Source organism: Rhinoderma darwinii, chromosome 1, assembly GCF_050947455.1.
Source record: "Rhinoderma darwinii isolate aRhiDar2 chromosome 1, aRhiDar2.hap1, whole genome shotgun sequence".
NCBI classification, from domain to species: domain Eukaryota; kingdom Metazoa; phylum Chordata; class Amphibia; order Anura; family Rhinodermatidae; genus Rhinoderma; species Rhinoderma darwinii.
In genome coordinates, this window is record NC_134687.1 from 102,454,833 (window position 1) to 102,469,151 (window position 14,319).

The 14,319-nt window shown below is 43.1% G+C and overlaps 1 protein-coding gene across 1 annotated transcript; it reads left to right on the top strand.

The window, feature by feature from the left end:
* Positions 1-301: 301 nt before the first annotated feature.
* Positions 302-2,632, top strand: HMGB2 (high mobility group box 2). Its single transcript, XM_075860249.1, has 5 exons — positions 302-426; positions 1,109-1,265; positions 1,355-1,503; positions 1,775-1,949; positions 2,119-2,632. Exons 2-5 carry the CDS (start codon positions 1,116-1,118, stop codon positions 2,278-2,280), a joined length of 636 nt encoding a protein of 211 aa, XP_075716364.1. The 5' UTR covers positions 302-426; positions 1,109-1,115; the 3' UTR covers positions 2,281-2,632.
* The last annotated feature ends 11,687 nt before the right edge of the window (positions 2,633-14,319 follow it).

Consider the following 14,319-nt stretch of genomic DNA (forward strand, 5'->3'; position numbering starts at 1 on the left):
CAAGGTCCAATCAGAGGAGCACCCGCGAATTTTAAAACTTCTGAGCTGAACCAATCAGGTGGAGGGAGTCCGCCCAGGCTCCCTTTAACCGGTTCTAACTAGAGGAGACTTCGGCCGTTTTTACTCCTCCTCCAGCTAAGGGATGTGGGTGGGCTTAGTAGGAAAACTTGCTAGGATTAAAGACCAACCTTCTTGTTGACGCTATAAACATTCTCAGCCAATGATGTTTGATGGGCGTATCTAATGTGCTTCCGAAATAATCCGTGCGTCCAATGAGCGTGCAGGGGCGGTTGAAATCGTAGTGCTCATCAGGTTGGTGTGAGAGGTACAAGTGTGGAAAACAAGAGGCTGTATTGCGTGCCAGTTAAAGCATTTCAGTGCAGGAACACACCCGGAGTGGTCATCCTCTATTGCTTCATAGCTCAGGTAAGCTGGCGCGCTTTTCTTGTGGTAATATTTTGCTTTATGAACCTTCTCTTATTCAGCTGTAACTTGTTTTTACAATTTAGCCTATTTGTATGAATCGGTGTTATCGGTTAATTTATAGTAAGTTTTATTCGCTTTTGTTATTTGGTGTTCTCTTGCCTTTTCTGACAACGATTTGGTTAAATACGTTCTTTGTGGCTCTTCCAACTGGAGGGTTTTCTACATTACGCAATATATGTGCTGGGCCTAAGCCTCGGCGTAGTGACGCTGTAGAGGAGGTCTCTGTGTAGGGGGGCGTCCCATTCCTCTCCATGTCCGCACTATAACGAGGTAATGGCGACGGTCGGTGTCGATTTATTGCGTCGTTTATAGGGCCGTGAGTTTTATGTCGCAGGGTGGTCACGAGGCGAAAGGGGGAGGGGCGGTCACGTGTCTAGCGTTACGCGTATTTTCGTGCCGCGACGCTTCGGCCGCCTGTAACTCCTGGAGCACGCTGCCCCCTCACACCCAGTGTCTAGTAGTTGTGATTTGGGCGGGAAGCCAGTGCTATGTGCGTGCGTGCCCGTACTAGGTCGGCCATACCCATGACATTAACTTCCTAGTGGAGGCTCCGCCCCTGTCCCGCCCTGCTATTTTCCCGGGTTTTATGGTCACGCTGATCTATAGCTTCCTTCTCATCCAGGTACAACATGGGTAAAGGAGATCCTAATAAGCCGCGGGGGAAGATGTCCTCCTATGCCTACTTCGTGCAGACGTGTAGGGAAGAGCACAAGAAGAAACACCCTGAAGCCTCCGTCAACTTTGCCGAGTTCTCTAAGAGGTGCTCAGAGAGGTGGAAGGTGAGTCCCGCATCTCTGGTGGATCTGTTACTGCTGGGATATTACTTGATGGGACCTTTTTTTAATAATGGTTTTCTTATTCGTTTTAGACCATGTCTGCCAAGGAAAAGGGTAAATTTGAAGATATGGCAAAAGGTGACAAAGTTCGTTATGAAAGGGAAATGAAAAACTACATCCCCCCAAAGGGTGAGAAGAAGGGCAAGAAGAAGAAGGATCCAAATGCACCAAAACGACCACCGTGAGTATCTCCTTTAAAACTTGTTTAAAAATTATTATTTTTTTTTTGCCTGGCTCCACTTGCTGTGTGGTTGAATACAATCTATTGTTCATTGGTGGCAGCCATTTTGGATTGGTGAATGGATCTTCACCAAAGTCCCTGACAGGAAGTCAAGAAGAATGTGCTGTATCCACTGCCGACATCCATATCCCATACTAGTGAATTATACAAGTAATGACTTACACTGTATAGTTGTGATCTGTGTGTAATTTAATTTTTTTGCCTTTTGTAGATCTGCCTTCTTCCTCTTCTGTTCTGAGAACCGACCTCAGATAAAGACGGACACTCCCGGTCTGTCAATTGGCGATACTGCAAAGAAACTAGGAGAGCTGTGGGCTGAGCAGACACCGAAGGACAAGCAGCCGTATGAGCAGAAAGCTGGAAAACTAAAAGAGAAATACGAGAAGGTAGGTTTATCTAAGACATGTTTATTTTATACTTTGTTCTAGTTTAATAGTTTATGTGCGGTCTTCAGACCAATAGTTACATCTAACTTGTGAACCCTCAACTCTGAAGGAACTCTTGACTTGTAATAAAAGGGTTAATTGTTAAGCCATCTCCTTGTTGTAATCGTAGGATGTTGCTGCATATCGGGCAAAAGGCAGCAGTGAAACTGGAAAGAAAATTCCAAGCAGAGCTGCAGGATCCAAAAAGAAGCCTCAACCTGAAGATGATGATGACGATGAGGAGGATGAAGACGAAGAGGAAGATGAGGAGGACGATGATGATGATGAGTGAATGCATTGCCTGCTGTATAAATTGTGTTGAAGCTTTTGTTTTTGTTTTGTTTTTTTTTGCTAAGAATGTGAACTCAAGTGCAGCTCATTTTGTTAGCTTGGTTATAAAAACTGTACAGAATTGTGTATAGGTAATGTGATTCTTTAGGGAAAAACCTATATTTTAATATAAGGAGTAGCTGGAGGGCTGTTAAGAGTTTAAAGCTTCTTATGTGGGACGTTTCTGCATATTTAACGGATGGGTAGCCCAATGTTAGTTATGACACCCTATATACTTTAGTCCTGTAGACCTGGTGCATTGTACTTTTCTAACTTTTTTAGCAACCTTTTTTTGTAATAAAATTATATAATTACGTTTTGGTTTGTTTATGGAATATGTAGAAATATACACGACTGCTTCTATTGATTCAACTATATATGATGCACCTTCCGGATACAAAAATAAATCAGACGTTTTTCCACTTATTAGGACTAACATTTTTACGTCCGTGTACAGGGGCACTTGGAGTGATCTGCTCAAATTATTAAAAGGCACACGTCCCTTAATTTACTGCATCTTAAACTCGGTCAACCGGTGTAGACTTGTGCCTTTATCTTAAAAGTGGTGTCTGCATACTGATACTCTAGCCTGTGGATAAGTCATTGGTATATGACTGGTGGGGGGCCTACACCGATGGACTGCCTCCAGCACTGGAATTTATGCAGTGGTCCGTGCTGGAGGTAGATTGCTTTGGCCGCTGTAGAGTGGCTGTACTGCAGCTCGGCTTCCTTTCACTGGAATAGGAGCAGAGCTGCAATGTTATCCTTTAATAAATCTGTTTTGTGACCATTCCCACTTTTCTCATCACTCTTGAGTTTGGTGACGAGAACTCGCAAATTTGTCGTAAGTCACCAACTTTCTTTATTTTTTATTTTTCCTGGCTTAACTTGCTTAGTAAAAATCAGCCGTTCACTTTCTAACCTGAATGCAAAATACATAACCCGGTGCTCTAACAAACCCCTAGTGATCAGCTATTGGCAAACCTAGGTGCTGCTGGGGTGACACAGAAGTAACAAGCTGAACAATCCTTTCTCTATCTGCACCAATTTCAGTTTTAGTAACAAAACTGGCTATTTTTTCCCCCTCATAATTTCAAGGTTCTGCTGGTTTCAGGAGACAAATTAAAGGGAACTGTAGCAAAATTTTAAAGGGGTTGTCTAGCCATAGGGTGATTTTTAGTATACTGATGACTTGTCCACAGGATAGGTCATCAGTATATGATCGGTGGAGTTCTGACACCCGGACCTCACACATTAGCTGCCTCTGGCACTGTAAGTTATGCAGTGGTTTGTGTCAGAAGCAGAAGATGGACCACTATGGCAGCTGTACTAAGTCAACAGAATAGGAGCAGAGTTGCAGTACTACAGCTTAGCCGCTATATAGTGTATGGAGCATTCTGACACTGACCACTGCATAACTTCCAGTGCTGGAGGCAGCTGATCGGTCTTGGTGTCAGAACTCCACTGATAATATACTGATACTGTGGATCGGTCATTGGTATGAAAAACTGCCCCATAACCAGACCACCCCATGGACTTGGACCACTGATGGTTAGTCTCATATCAACAAGTTGTGTCTGAGGCCTCCATAGAAAATGGAGAAGCCCTTTGAGCATGACTTTTTCAGTCCTTTGCTTGGTACAGGTTTGGTTTCCTTTTGTAATACTGGATTCACACTTTTTTTTGTGTGGATTTTTTTCGGCCAAAGCCATGAGTGGATCATAATGAAAAGATGTATGAAAGAAAAACCTGCATGTATAATTGCATCCTAAAGGCTAATGTGACTGCTGTATGCATTAGAAAACTCCTATTATTAGGGTGTATATATTTAAATTGCGAAACGCAGCTGAATAACTGCTTTGAGTATTCAAAATCCTCATTTCAAGAAGGATGCACTTGATATCTCTTGCTATAATTGGGGAACCAGTATGTGACAATAATAAAAAGCTGCTATGTTTTGATGAAAACGTAATGAAAATACTTTACCTGGACTATACGGACTGGCTAAATTTGCTGTGAGTCACCTGTTGCCCTATCAAAAGGGCCATAAACAAAAGGCACTTGCCCCTGGAAGAAGCTGACTTTGATCAGCGAAACGTGTGTTGGAAAACATACCGACTTTGTAATAGGGAAAGGAATCAATGGGAATTGAATAACATAATATAGTAACACTATTAAAACAACAAAAATAAAAACATCTAAGTAAAAATAAAAAACATTAAGGCCCTGTTTACAGTTTTTTTGACGCGAAAACCGCGCCAAAAAATGTCCGAAAATGCCTCACATTGATTTCAATGGGAGGCGGACACGGTTTTTACCGCTCGCGGTAAAAAGAAGCGTCATGTCCTATCAATGGGAGGCAGAGAAAGTGTATTTCGCAGTGTTTTTGCCCGTGGCGGGAGCAAAAAATGCTGTGAAAAACGCAGCGAAAGTCGTGGCAAACCGTGTGCAGGCAGATCAAAATCTGCCTCAAAATTCCAAACAGAATTTTCCTCATGCAAAAAAAAAACTGTGAACTCAGTCTAATAAAGGTATTCTGCCAGTGCAATTGAAAGGGGACACTGCACTGGATTTTCCTTCCCTATAAACAGTCGGTATCAATTTTCACAATAATTGAAGGTGACCTAATATATATCATTCTTGCCCCTCTTCCTTCTTTTCTCATACCCATAACTTATATTGGTGGTGTACACCTGGGCAAGAATTGACAATTAAAATGACATAATAGGAGGTTCTGTTCCTTTTTCGAGACACGTCAGGACCCATCAATGTAAACAGTCGTACTGACTTTAGCAAGCAGAGGGCTGTCCAGAGGCAGAGCGTGCAATCTTTCAAACGAGACGCCGGCATTATGAGCCCGCTGCGTCAGCGTATCACATCCGGGGGGGCGGGGCCAAGCTGACCACTTCCACCCCCATCCATGCCTCTGTAACGCCGAGCAGCACTTCCGGGTACCGGGAGAGTGCGGGTGGTCGGTCCGGAAATCCACCTCGGACCTAGACGAACGGGGGATGCTCCAACAGGGGGTTCTCCCCTGCTACCGTTACCAGGATAAGGTAAGGTGCCCCGTCGCCGTGTACCAAGAAGATGTCTGCCATCTTGGTACATCTGAGGAACAGAGACACAGCCCGGAACAAATATTTTCCTCAGTGGTAAGTTAGGGAACTGTCTCTGAACCGATCCTAGAGAGCAAGAAAAAATAAGCTGGGGCCCGGTTACCGGTACATACTTATAGGGGGAAGTCCTTAATTGCTTATTGCTAATTAACCTGTCTCTGCTTAATTGTAGCTAGGGGACTAAAACCCATATGTGTTGTGCTGCCAAGGACGATCAGGAATTAGTAAATCTCATGCCCACGCTGTGGAAAAAAATCTTCAGCGTAAACGTTAATAAATTCACCTGCAAATTTCCGCAGCATGTGAATTTATGCTGCGTTTTCATTGATTTTCTGCTGCAGGTTTTCCCCATTGAATGCAATGTGGATGCAAAACCCGCAACACATGACCATGTACTGCGACATTTGCAGCACTTATGCCGCAGAAATCGCAACGCCGGAAAAAAACATACATACCTAGAAGGCACTCCTTTGTGGAATCGGGCCTCCTGTAATGACATTGTATCCCATGTGACCGCTGCAACAAATCACGACGCTAGGAGTCCCTGCCTCTCCGTGGAACTACTGTCCCGTACTGAAAACATGATTATACTACGGGACAGTTGTCCTGCAGCAAGGCAGGGACTCCTAGCGTCGTACATAAGTATGATGCTAGGAGACCGGCTCCTTGCACTGTGTTCGGTCCGGGACTTGCGGCCGAAATACGTCCGTCAATTACGGACGTAATTAGTGTGTGTGCACATACCCTAAGAGTAAGGGTAGCTGGCACTAAGGAGGGGCACTGTTTTTATACAGTGACAAATGCTTAGTGATGTATAATTTACTATAGGGGTAAATTACCCCATATATATATTTTTGGATGCTCTAAGTTAATCAGGTTTGTCCTTATTGCCTTTATAGAGCAGTTTCATAACCTCGTCAGGTTATGTTCATGTCCTCTGTAAGGGTATGTTCACACGCAGTGTTTTCAGACGTAATTAGGGCGTTTTACGCCTCAAATGACGCCTGAAAAAACGCCCCTAATACGCCTACAAACATCTGCCCGTTGCTTTCAATGGGAATTACGATGTTCTGTTCCCATGAGCCTTTATTTTACGCGTCGCTGTCAAAATGCGGCGCATAAAATGACGGCTTGTCAAAAGACGTGCAGGACACTTCTTGGGTCGTTTTTGGAGGCGTTTTTGTCATTGACTCCATTGAAAAACAGCTCCAAAAATGGCCGTGAAAAACGCGAATTGTTAAAAAACCGTATTTTCAGACGTTTCTGGTCACTGCGTGTGGACATACCCTAACCCTTTAATGATCAAGCCTATTTTGTCCCTAATGACCAAGCATTCTGTTTAGTTTTTTCATTTCAAAGGTTATAACTTTTTTATTTTTTCGTCGACATAATTTATAATGGTACACTGCATATAGTTACATAGTACGGTAGAAAAAAAGACACATGTCCATCAAGTTCAACCAAGGGATGAGAAAAGGGAAGGGAAAAATTTCTACACATAGGAGCTAATTTTTTTGTTCTAGGAAATGATCTAAGCCTTTTTTGAAGCCATCTACTGTCCCTGCTGTGACCAGGTCCTGCGGTAGACTATTCCATAGATTCACAGTTCTCAGGGTATGTTCACACGCAAACTCAAAAACGTCTGAAAAAACTGAGCTGTTTTCAAGGGAAAACAGCTCCTGATTTTAGGAAGTTTTTTAAGCCACTCGCGGTTTTTCCACGCCTGTTTTTGGAGCGGTTTTCAATAGAGTCTATGAAAAACAGCTCCAAAAACGTCGCAAGAAGTGACCTGCACTTCTTTTTCACGGGCATTTTTTTTTACGTGGCCGTTTTTCAAAACGGTCACGTAAAAAGATGGACCGTCTGAACAGAACGCCGTTTTTTCCATTGATATCAATGGGCACGTTTGGAGGCATTATGCCTCCGATTTTGCGGCCGTTTACGGCCCGAAAAATGGCCGAAAATAGGCCGTTTGAACATACCCTAAGGGTATGTGCACACACTAATTACGTCCGTAATTGACGGACGTATTTCGGCCGCAAGTCCCGGACCGAACACAGTGCAGGGAGCCGGGCTCCTAGCATCATAGTGATGTACGATGCTAGGAGTCCCTGCCTCGCTGCAGGACAACTGTCCCGTACTGTAAACATGATTACACTACGGGACAGTTGTCCTGCAGCGAGGCGGGGACTCCTAGCATCGTACATAAGTATGATGCTAGGAGCCCGGCTCCCTGCACTGTGTTCGGTCCGGGACTTGCGGCCGAAATACGTCCGTCCTTTACGGACGTAATTAGTGTGTGTGCACATACCCTAACAGTAAAGGCTTGTCACCTCTGCAGATTGAACCTTCTGTTCTCCAGACGGAGGGAGTGCCCCCTCGTTTTTTGAGGGGGTTTTACATGGAACAGGATTTCACCATATTTTTTGCATGTGCCATTCATATATTTATATAAGTTAATCATGTCCCCCCTTAGTCGTCTCTTTTCAAGGCTAAATAGGTTTAATTCTTTTAATCTTTCCTCATAACTTAGATTCTCCATGCCCCTTATTAGCTTCGTTGGTCTTCTCTGTATTCTTTCCAACTCCAGGGCATCCTTTCTATGAACTGGAGCCCAGAACTGAAGTGCATATTCTAGACGAGGCCGCACTAATGCTTTGTAAAGTGGTAATATTATATCCCTGTCTCTGCCTCTTTTAATACATGACAATATCTTGCTGGCCTTTCAAGCAGCTGATTGACATTCATGCTGTTATTAATTTATGATCTACAAGTACACCCAGATCCTTCCCAACAAGTGACTCCCCCAGTATAGCTCCCCCTAGGACATATGATGCATGCAGATTGTTGGTACCCAGATGCATAACTTTACATTTATCTACATTAAACTTAATTTGGCAAGTGGATGCCCAAACACTTAAAGGGAATGTGGCGCTAGATTTTTTTTTTTAACAGTTAGTATATAAGTGATTACACATTGTTTTAATTTTTTAAAATTTTTTCACAAGTAAGGAAATATTATAAATTAGATTCTAATTTATAGAGGGAGCAATTCCCAAAATTGCAGCATTGGCAATGTGGTAAAGCAACCTCATTGCTTTATGCTGCAAATTTGGAGTAGACACACTCGCTCTAATGTTCTCACACAATCCCCCCTCCTTTATCCTGGCTAGTGCCAAGAGAAGGAGGGGGTTGAATCTTCAAACCTACAATGTGTGCCGCCATTTTCTGAGCGAATGCACAGTGTAGGAGGATTAGATACAGTGGTAATCAGACAGTATAACACGAACATACACGAACATAATACACACATCACATACACAAACATAACTTGCCTGCCGCCTCCGCTCCTAGTCCTTGAGTCTGCGCTGCCTTGAACATATGGCCGGAAGCCGCGACTGTAAGTCGTCATCTTACTGTCCGGCCGCGGCTTCCGGTCCACATGAAAATGGTGCCGGATGTCGCTCCACCAAAGACCTTCCTTTTGGTCTGTGTGGGAGCGGCGCATGCGCCATTCCCACACAGACGGCGTACGCAATATTGAATGGAACGGCTCCCGTTCGCATTCTCTATGGGGATGTGTGTGCCGTATTCCATCTCTGTATGTGTCGTTAATCGATACATACAGATAAAAAAAAAAAAAAATGGCAGCCCCCATAGAGAAGTAAAAGAAAGAAAAAACTAAAAAGTACAACACAAAAACACAAATAAATGAAATGTATTTTAATATCAAACTAAAAGCAATATTATATAAAAAAAATTTTTTTTCGTGACACCTTCCCTTTAAGTGTGTTCAAATCGGCTTGTAATTTATGAACATCTTCCATAGACTGAACTATATTACATAGCTTGGTGTCATCTGCAAAAATAGAAATAATGCTATTAATCCCATCCTCTATATCATTAATAAATAAGTTGAATAATAGTGGTCCCAGCACGGAACCCTGGGGTACACCACTTATAACCGGGGACCATTCAGAGTAGGAATCATTGACCACAACTCTCTGGATACGGTCCTTGAGCCAATTCTCAATCCAATTACAAACTATACTTTCTAAACCTATAGTCCTTAAAGTGTAGCTAAACGTTTGAAAAACTTCTGACATGTCATAGTGACAGGAGTTTGGATTGGTGGGGTCCGAGTACTGAGACCCCCACCAATCGCTAGAACGAAGCAGCTGAAGCATTCGTGTGAGCGCTCAGCCGCTTCGTGTCTTGTTCGGCTTTTTCCGGAAATAAATGTATCGGTCTACGGACTCAATACAAAGTCTATGAGTCCGTAGTCCGATACATCGGCTTTCCGGAAAAAGCCGAACAGAAACGAAGCAGCTGGGCGCTCACACGAGTGCTTCAGCTGCTTCGTTCTAGAGATTGGTGGGGGTCTCAGTGCTCGGACCCCCACCAATCCAAACTTATGACTTAATCAGAAGTTTGTCAAACGTTTAGCTACCCTTTAATTTACCCATTAGATGTGTTTGCAAAGTCCAAAAATACTATATCCACAGCGGCCCCTCTGTCTAAGCTGCTGCTCCCCTCTTCATAAAAACAAATCAGGTTAGTTTTACAACTTCTGTCCTTCGTAAAAACCACACTGTTTGTCACTTATAATACAATTTTTTTGTCACATAATCCTGTATATAGTCCCTCAATAGCCCCTCAGTATTTCATCGGTGCGGTCCGACACCCAGACCCGGCACCGATAAGCCGCTCCGGTGGCTTGCTGGCACCGGATGTTGTGGCACAAAATGCTATGTACGGAGCCCGGAAGCAGTTGGCTCCGTACATAGTATAGCGGCCGTGCTGCAGGTCTGCTCCTATTCACTTGAACAGGAGCAGACCTGCAGTACTGCTGCTCGGCCGGTATTCTGTGGCCGGAGCGAACTGCTTCCGGCATGTATGTCCGGTGCACAGAGGCACTGGACCAGCTGTTCTGTGCGGGGCCCGGGTGTCGGACCCCCACAGAAGTTGTCAGAAGCTGGAAAACCCCTGTAACAGCACTAGCACCGGTTACATCATCTGCTCTTTCTTCTGTTGTATATACAGAGCTAAAGCACCCATTTAGTAACTCTGCCTTCTCTTGATCCCCTGTGACCAACTCTCCATTACCACTATTTAGGGGTCCTACGTGTTCAGACCTTGTCTTTTTTGCATTTACATACCTGGGGATTTGTTTTACGATCATTGGCCACCTGCCTTTCATTTTGTATTTTTGCGGATTATATAACTTTTTTACAGATTTGATTAAACTCTGTCTAATTTACACAAGGCTACAGCTGTACCCTCAGATTTGTATTTTTCAAATGCCCTTTTTTTGTCATGTATTACCCATTATACAGAAGGTGTAGGTCTTGTGAGGTTTAATTTTAGTCATTTATACTTGTTACCTATAGGAATAAATCTTGCACTATAATTACCCAAAGTAGATTTTAAGATCTCCCATTTATCATTTGTACCATTATTTAACATTAGTTCTTCCCAGTCTATATCCTGAATTGGAGCCCTCATCCTGGGGAAATTGGCATTCTTAGGGTATGTGCACACGATAACGTAAATTACGGCTGAAATTACGGAGCTGTTTTCAGGAGAAAACAGCTCCTAAATTTCAGACGTAATTGCTCCTAAACAGCTCCTGAATTTCAGACGTAATTGCTCGTACTCGCGTTTTGCGAGGCATCCAATACGGACGTAATTTGGAGCTGTTCTTCATTGAAGTCAATGAAAAACGGCTCAAATTACGTCCCAAGAAGTGTCCTGCACTTCTTTGACAAGGCTGTTATTTTAGGCACCGTCTTTTGACGGGAGGACATTAGCACTTTTTTCTCCCAATGCAATATTGGTGATGATACGAAAAACCTTTGCAAATGGTGAGTGCCGTGCTGTCTTCCTTTCTACATGTTGTCATTTGCTGAAACTAAATTCAACAAGCACTGAGCACCACCAGACAAAGGCTGTCGAACTACAGGTCCCAGCCAGCTGAAGCACAGAGTCTGTGACATTGCAAGCTAAGGCAGTGCCAACCATTTTTCATTTCTACATGTTGCATAAAATTACAGGTCGTTGGCACAGTACATCGGCAAACCCATTGAAATTAATGGGCAGATGTTTGCCGACGTATTGGAGCCGTGTTTTCAGGCGTAATTTGAGGCGTAAAATTCCTCGTTTACGCCTGAAAATAGGTATGCTCGTGTGAATCCAGCCTAATAGGCATATAGTCAATGCAGGGCAGGGGGCCTTTTTATGCCCCTGGCTGCCATGGTGACCGCCGATCTTATTCACGAGCCCCCTCTCTGTCAAACAACATAAAGGGAAGGTGTCACAAATTTTTTTTTTTTATATGTTATTGCTAGTTATGTTAGCTATTAACATGTTATTAGTTGTTAGTATGTCATTAAAATAAATTTTATTTGTGTTTTACGTTTTTCTTTCTTTTACTTCTCTATGGGGGCTGCCATTTTTTTTTATCTCTGTATGTTTCGACAGAGATGGAATACGGCACATACATCCCCATAGAGAATGCGAACGGGAGCCGGTCCATTCACTATAGCGTACGCCGTCTGTGTGGGAACGGCGCATGCGCCGCTCCCACACAGTCCAAAAGGAAGGTCTTCGGCAGAGCGACATCCGGCGCCATTTTCATGTGGACTGGAAGCCGCGGCCGGACAGTAAGATGACTACTTCTGGTCGCGGCTTCCGTCCATATGTTCAGAAGCAAGGACTAGGAGCGGAGGCAGCGGCAGGAGCAGGTAAGTTATATTTGTGCATGTGATGTGTACATTATGTTCGTGTTATACTGTCTGATTACCACTGTATCAAATCCTCCTACACTGTGCATTCGCTCAAAAAATGGCGGCACACATTGTAGGAGGTTTGAACATTCAACCCCCTCCTTTCTCCTGGCACTAGCCAGGATAAAGGAGGGGGGATTGTTTGAGGACACTAGAGCGAGTGTGTCTTCTCCAATTTTGCAGCATAAAGCAATGAGGTTGCTTTACCACATGCCAATGCTGCAATTTTGGGAATTGCTCCCTCTAGTGACCAGCACATGGAAATAGAATCTAATTTATAATATTTACTGACTTGTGAAAAAATTTAAAAAATTAGAACAATGTTTAATCATTTATAAACTAACAGTTTAACAAAAAAAAAAATCTATATATTTTTCTAGCGACACATTCCCTTTAATTGCACCTCTTTAAAACTAGTTGCTACAATTTGGTTTTGTCTTAAGTTCAAGGGTCAATGTGTACTTCTGTGATCTTCCCTGTAAGATTCTGCAGTTGCAGGTCTCACTTAAAGGGGTATTCCCATCTTAGACATTTATGGCATAACCACAGGATATGTAACTCCAATTCACTTCTATGGGAGTTACGGAAACAGCGTAGGACGAGCTCGGCTGTTTCCATAATCCCGGCCACCTGTCCAGAGTCTTCGCCTCACCAGGCAGGGACAGGGGAATCCCGTTCTCAAGGTAGGTGTGGGTCCCAGTGCTTAGATCAGATATTTGGCATATCCTGTGGATAAGCCATACACATGTAATATGGGAATAGCCCTTTAAACCATTAATGGATGTGGAGACCTTTCTAGATGATTTACACCTTCCCCCTGAAACAGCTCACAACCATATGTTATTATATAATTCCTTGTGGGTATTAACATCACTATTTACCAGATAGATTCCTAAACATCTATATTTCCTAAGTCATGCAACCTCTACTCCTTTGGCCTATTTCTGCAGTTATGTGAACATGGGACGGTCTATTTAGTTTGGCATCTGTATAATTGTGTCATCTGTGTTATCGGTTTACTGTTTATCTGAATTATTGGTTGAACCTAGCCTTAAAGTCTCCTTGAATAGGCTACCCAAAATGTGAGCAGCATGTTTTAGGGCAGTAGGATCTAAGCAGATTAATATATGGTTATGTGGGGAGACAATTCAGTAAAGGTGGTTTTATTAGGGCGGATATCTCCCATGTTTAACCACCTTTAAGGAGCACAGATCGACAATACAGCTTGTCGATCGGCACTCGTTTGCTCCAATCACAAGGATCGTTAAGTATATGGATGAAGGATCGTTGCTACAATTGTTCCTCCCTATGCATTCGAATCATGTCGGCAGCACATCTCCCTATTTATAGATAGAAATGTCCTGCCAACTAGCGACCATTTTATAGGCTGCATAAAAGATCTGATCAGCCGATGAATGAGCATTTACACAGGGCAATGATCGAGAAATGGGCATTCATATAAACGCTCGTTCACCCGATTATTGGCCCGTGTAAAAGGGTCTTTAACTGGGCTTATGAGTTCAGATCGCAGTCTCATTCGCGGATTGCACTAATAGAGAGATAGAATTCAATCACGGAGTAGACGGTCTTTGACACCATACAATTTCCTGTTCCATTATTTGTACAGAAAAATTTAGAGAAATATTCTTGATAATGTCCCCTTTAAATACAATGAGATTTTGGGATTTTTGTTCAATCAGTTGTCTTCAGTTTGGTACCATTCTGATGATAGCAGAATAGTGGATTCTCTTGCGCTATTCTACCCAGTTAAAAAAAAAAAAGTATATACATGCAAACCTAGTGGATCACATTAAAGCCAACAGGGTCAACTTTGGCTTCTGTTTTGATCCATAAAAACATATCCATAAATAAAAGGAAATCTTAAAAAAAACAAACAAAAAAAACCCAGAATCTGTGATCTGTCCCAATCTAAACGAGGACCCACTGTGCGGGACCGGCAGGTGAAACTCCAGGCGATCAGCGGTTATCACTGGGGAATGATACTTCTGCTGCAGTGAGTACTTATTCTATGCAGTGGCTCATCGCTCTGGCTTATAGAGGAGGTCCACCATTAAATACAAACTTTTCACATGATTATAT

Excerpts from the sequence above, each read along its gene's own strand:
- HMGB2 (XM_075860249.1), top strand. The coding sequence starts at position 1,116 with ATGGGTAAAGGAGATCCTAATAAGCCGCGGGGGAAGATGTCCTCCTAT. Across the intron at positions 1,504-1,774 it reads AATGCACCAAAACGACCACC|ATCTGCCTTCTTCCTCTTCT; the intron begins GTGAGTATCTCC and ends TGCCTTTTGTAG. Across the intron at positions 1,950-2,118 it reads TAAAAGAGAAATACGAGAAG|GATGTTGCTGCATATCGGGC; the intron begins GTAGGTTTATCT and ends TTGTAATCGTAG.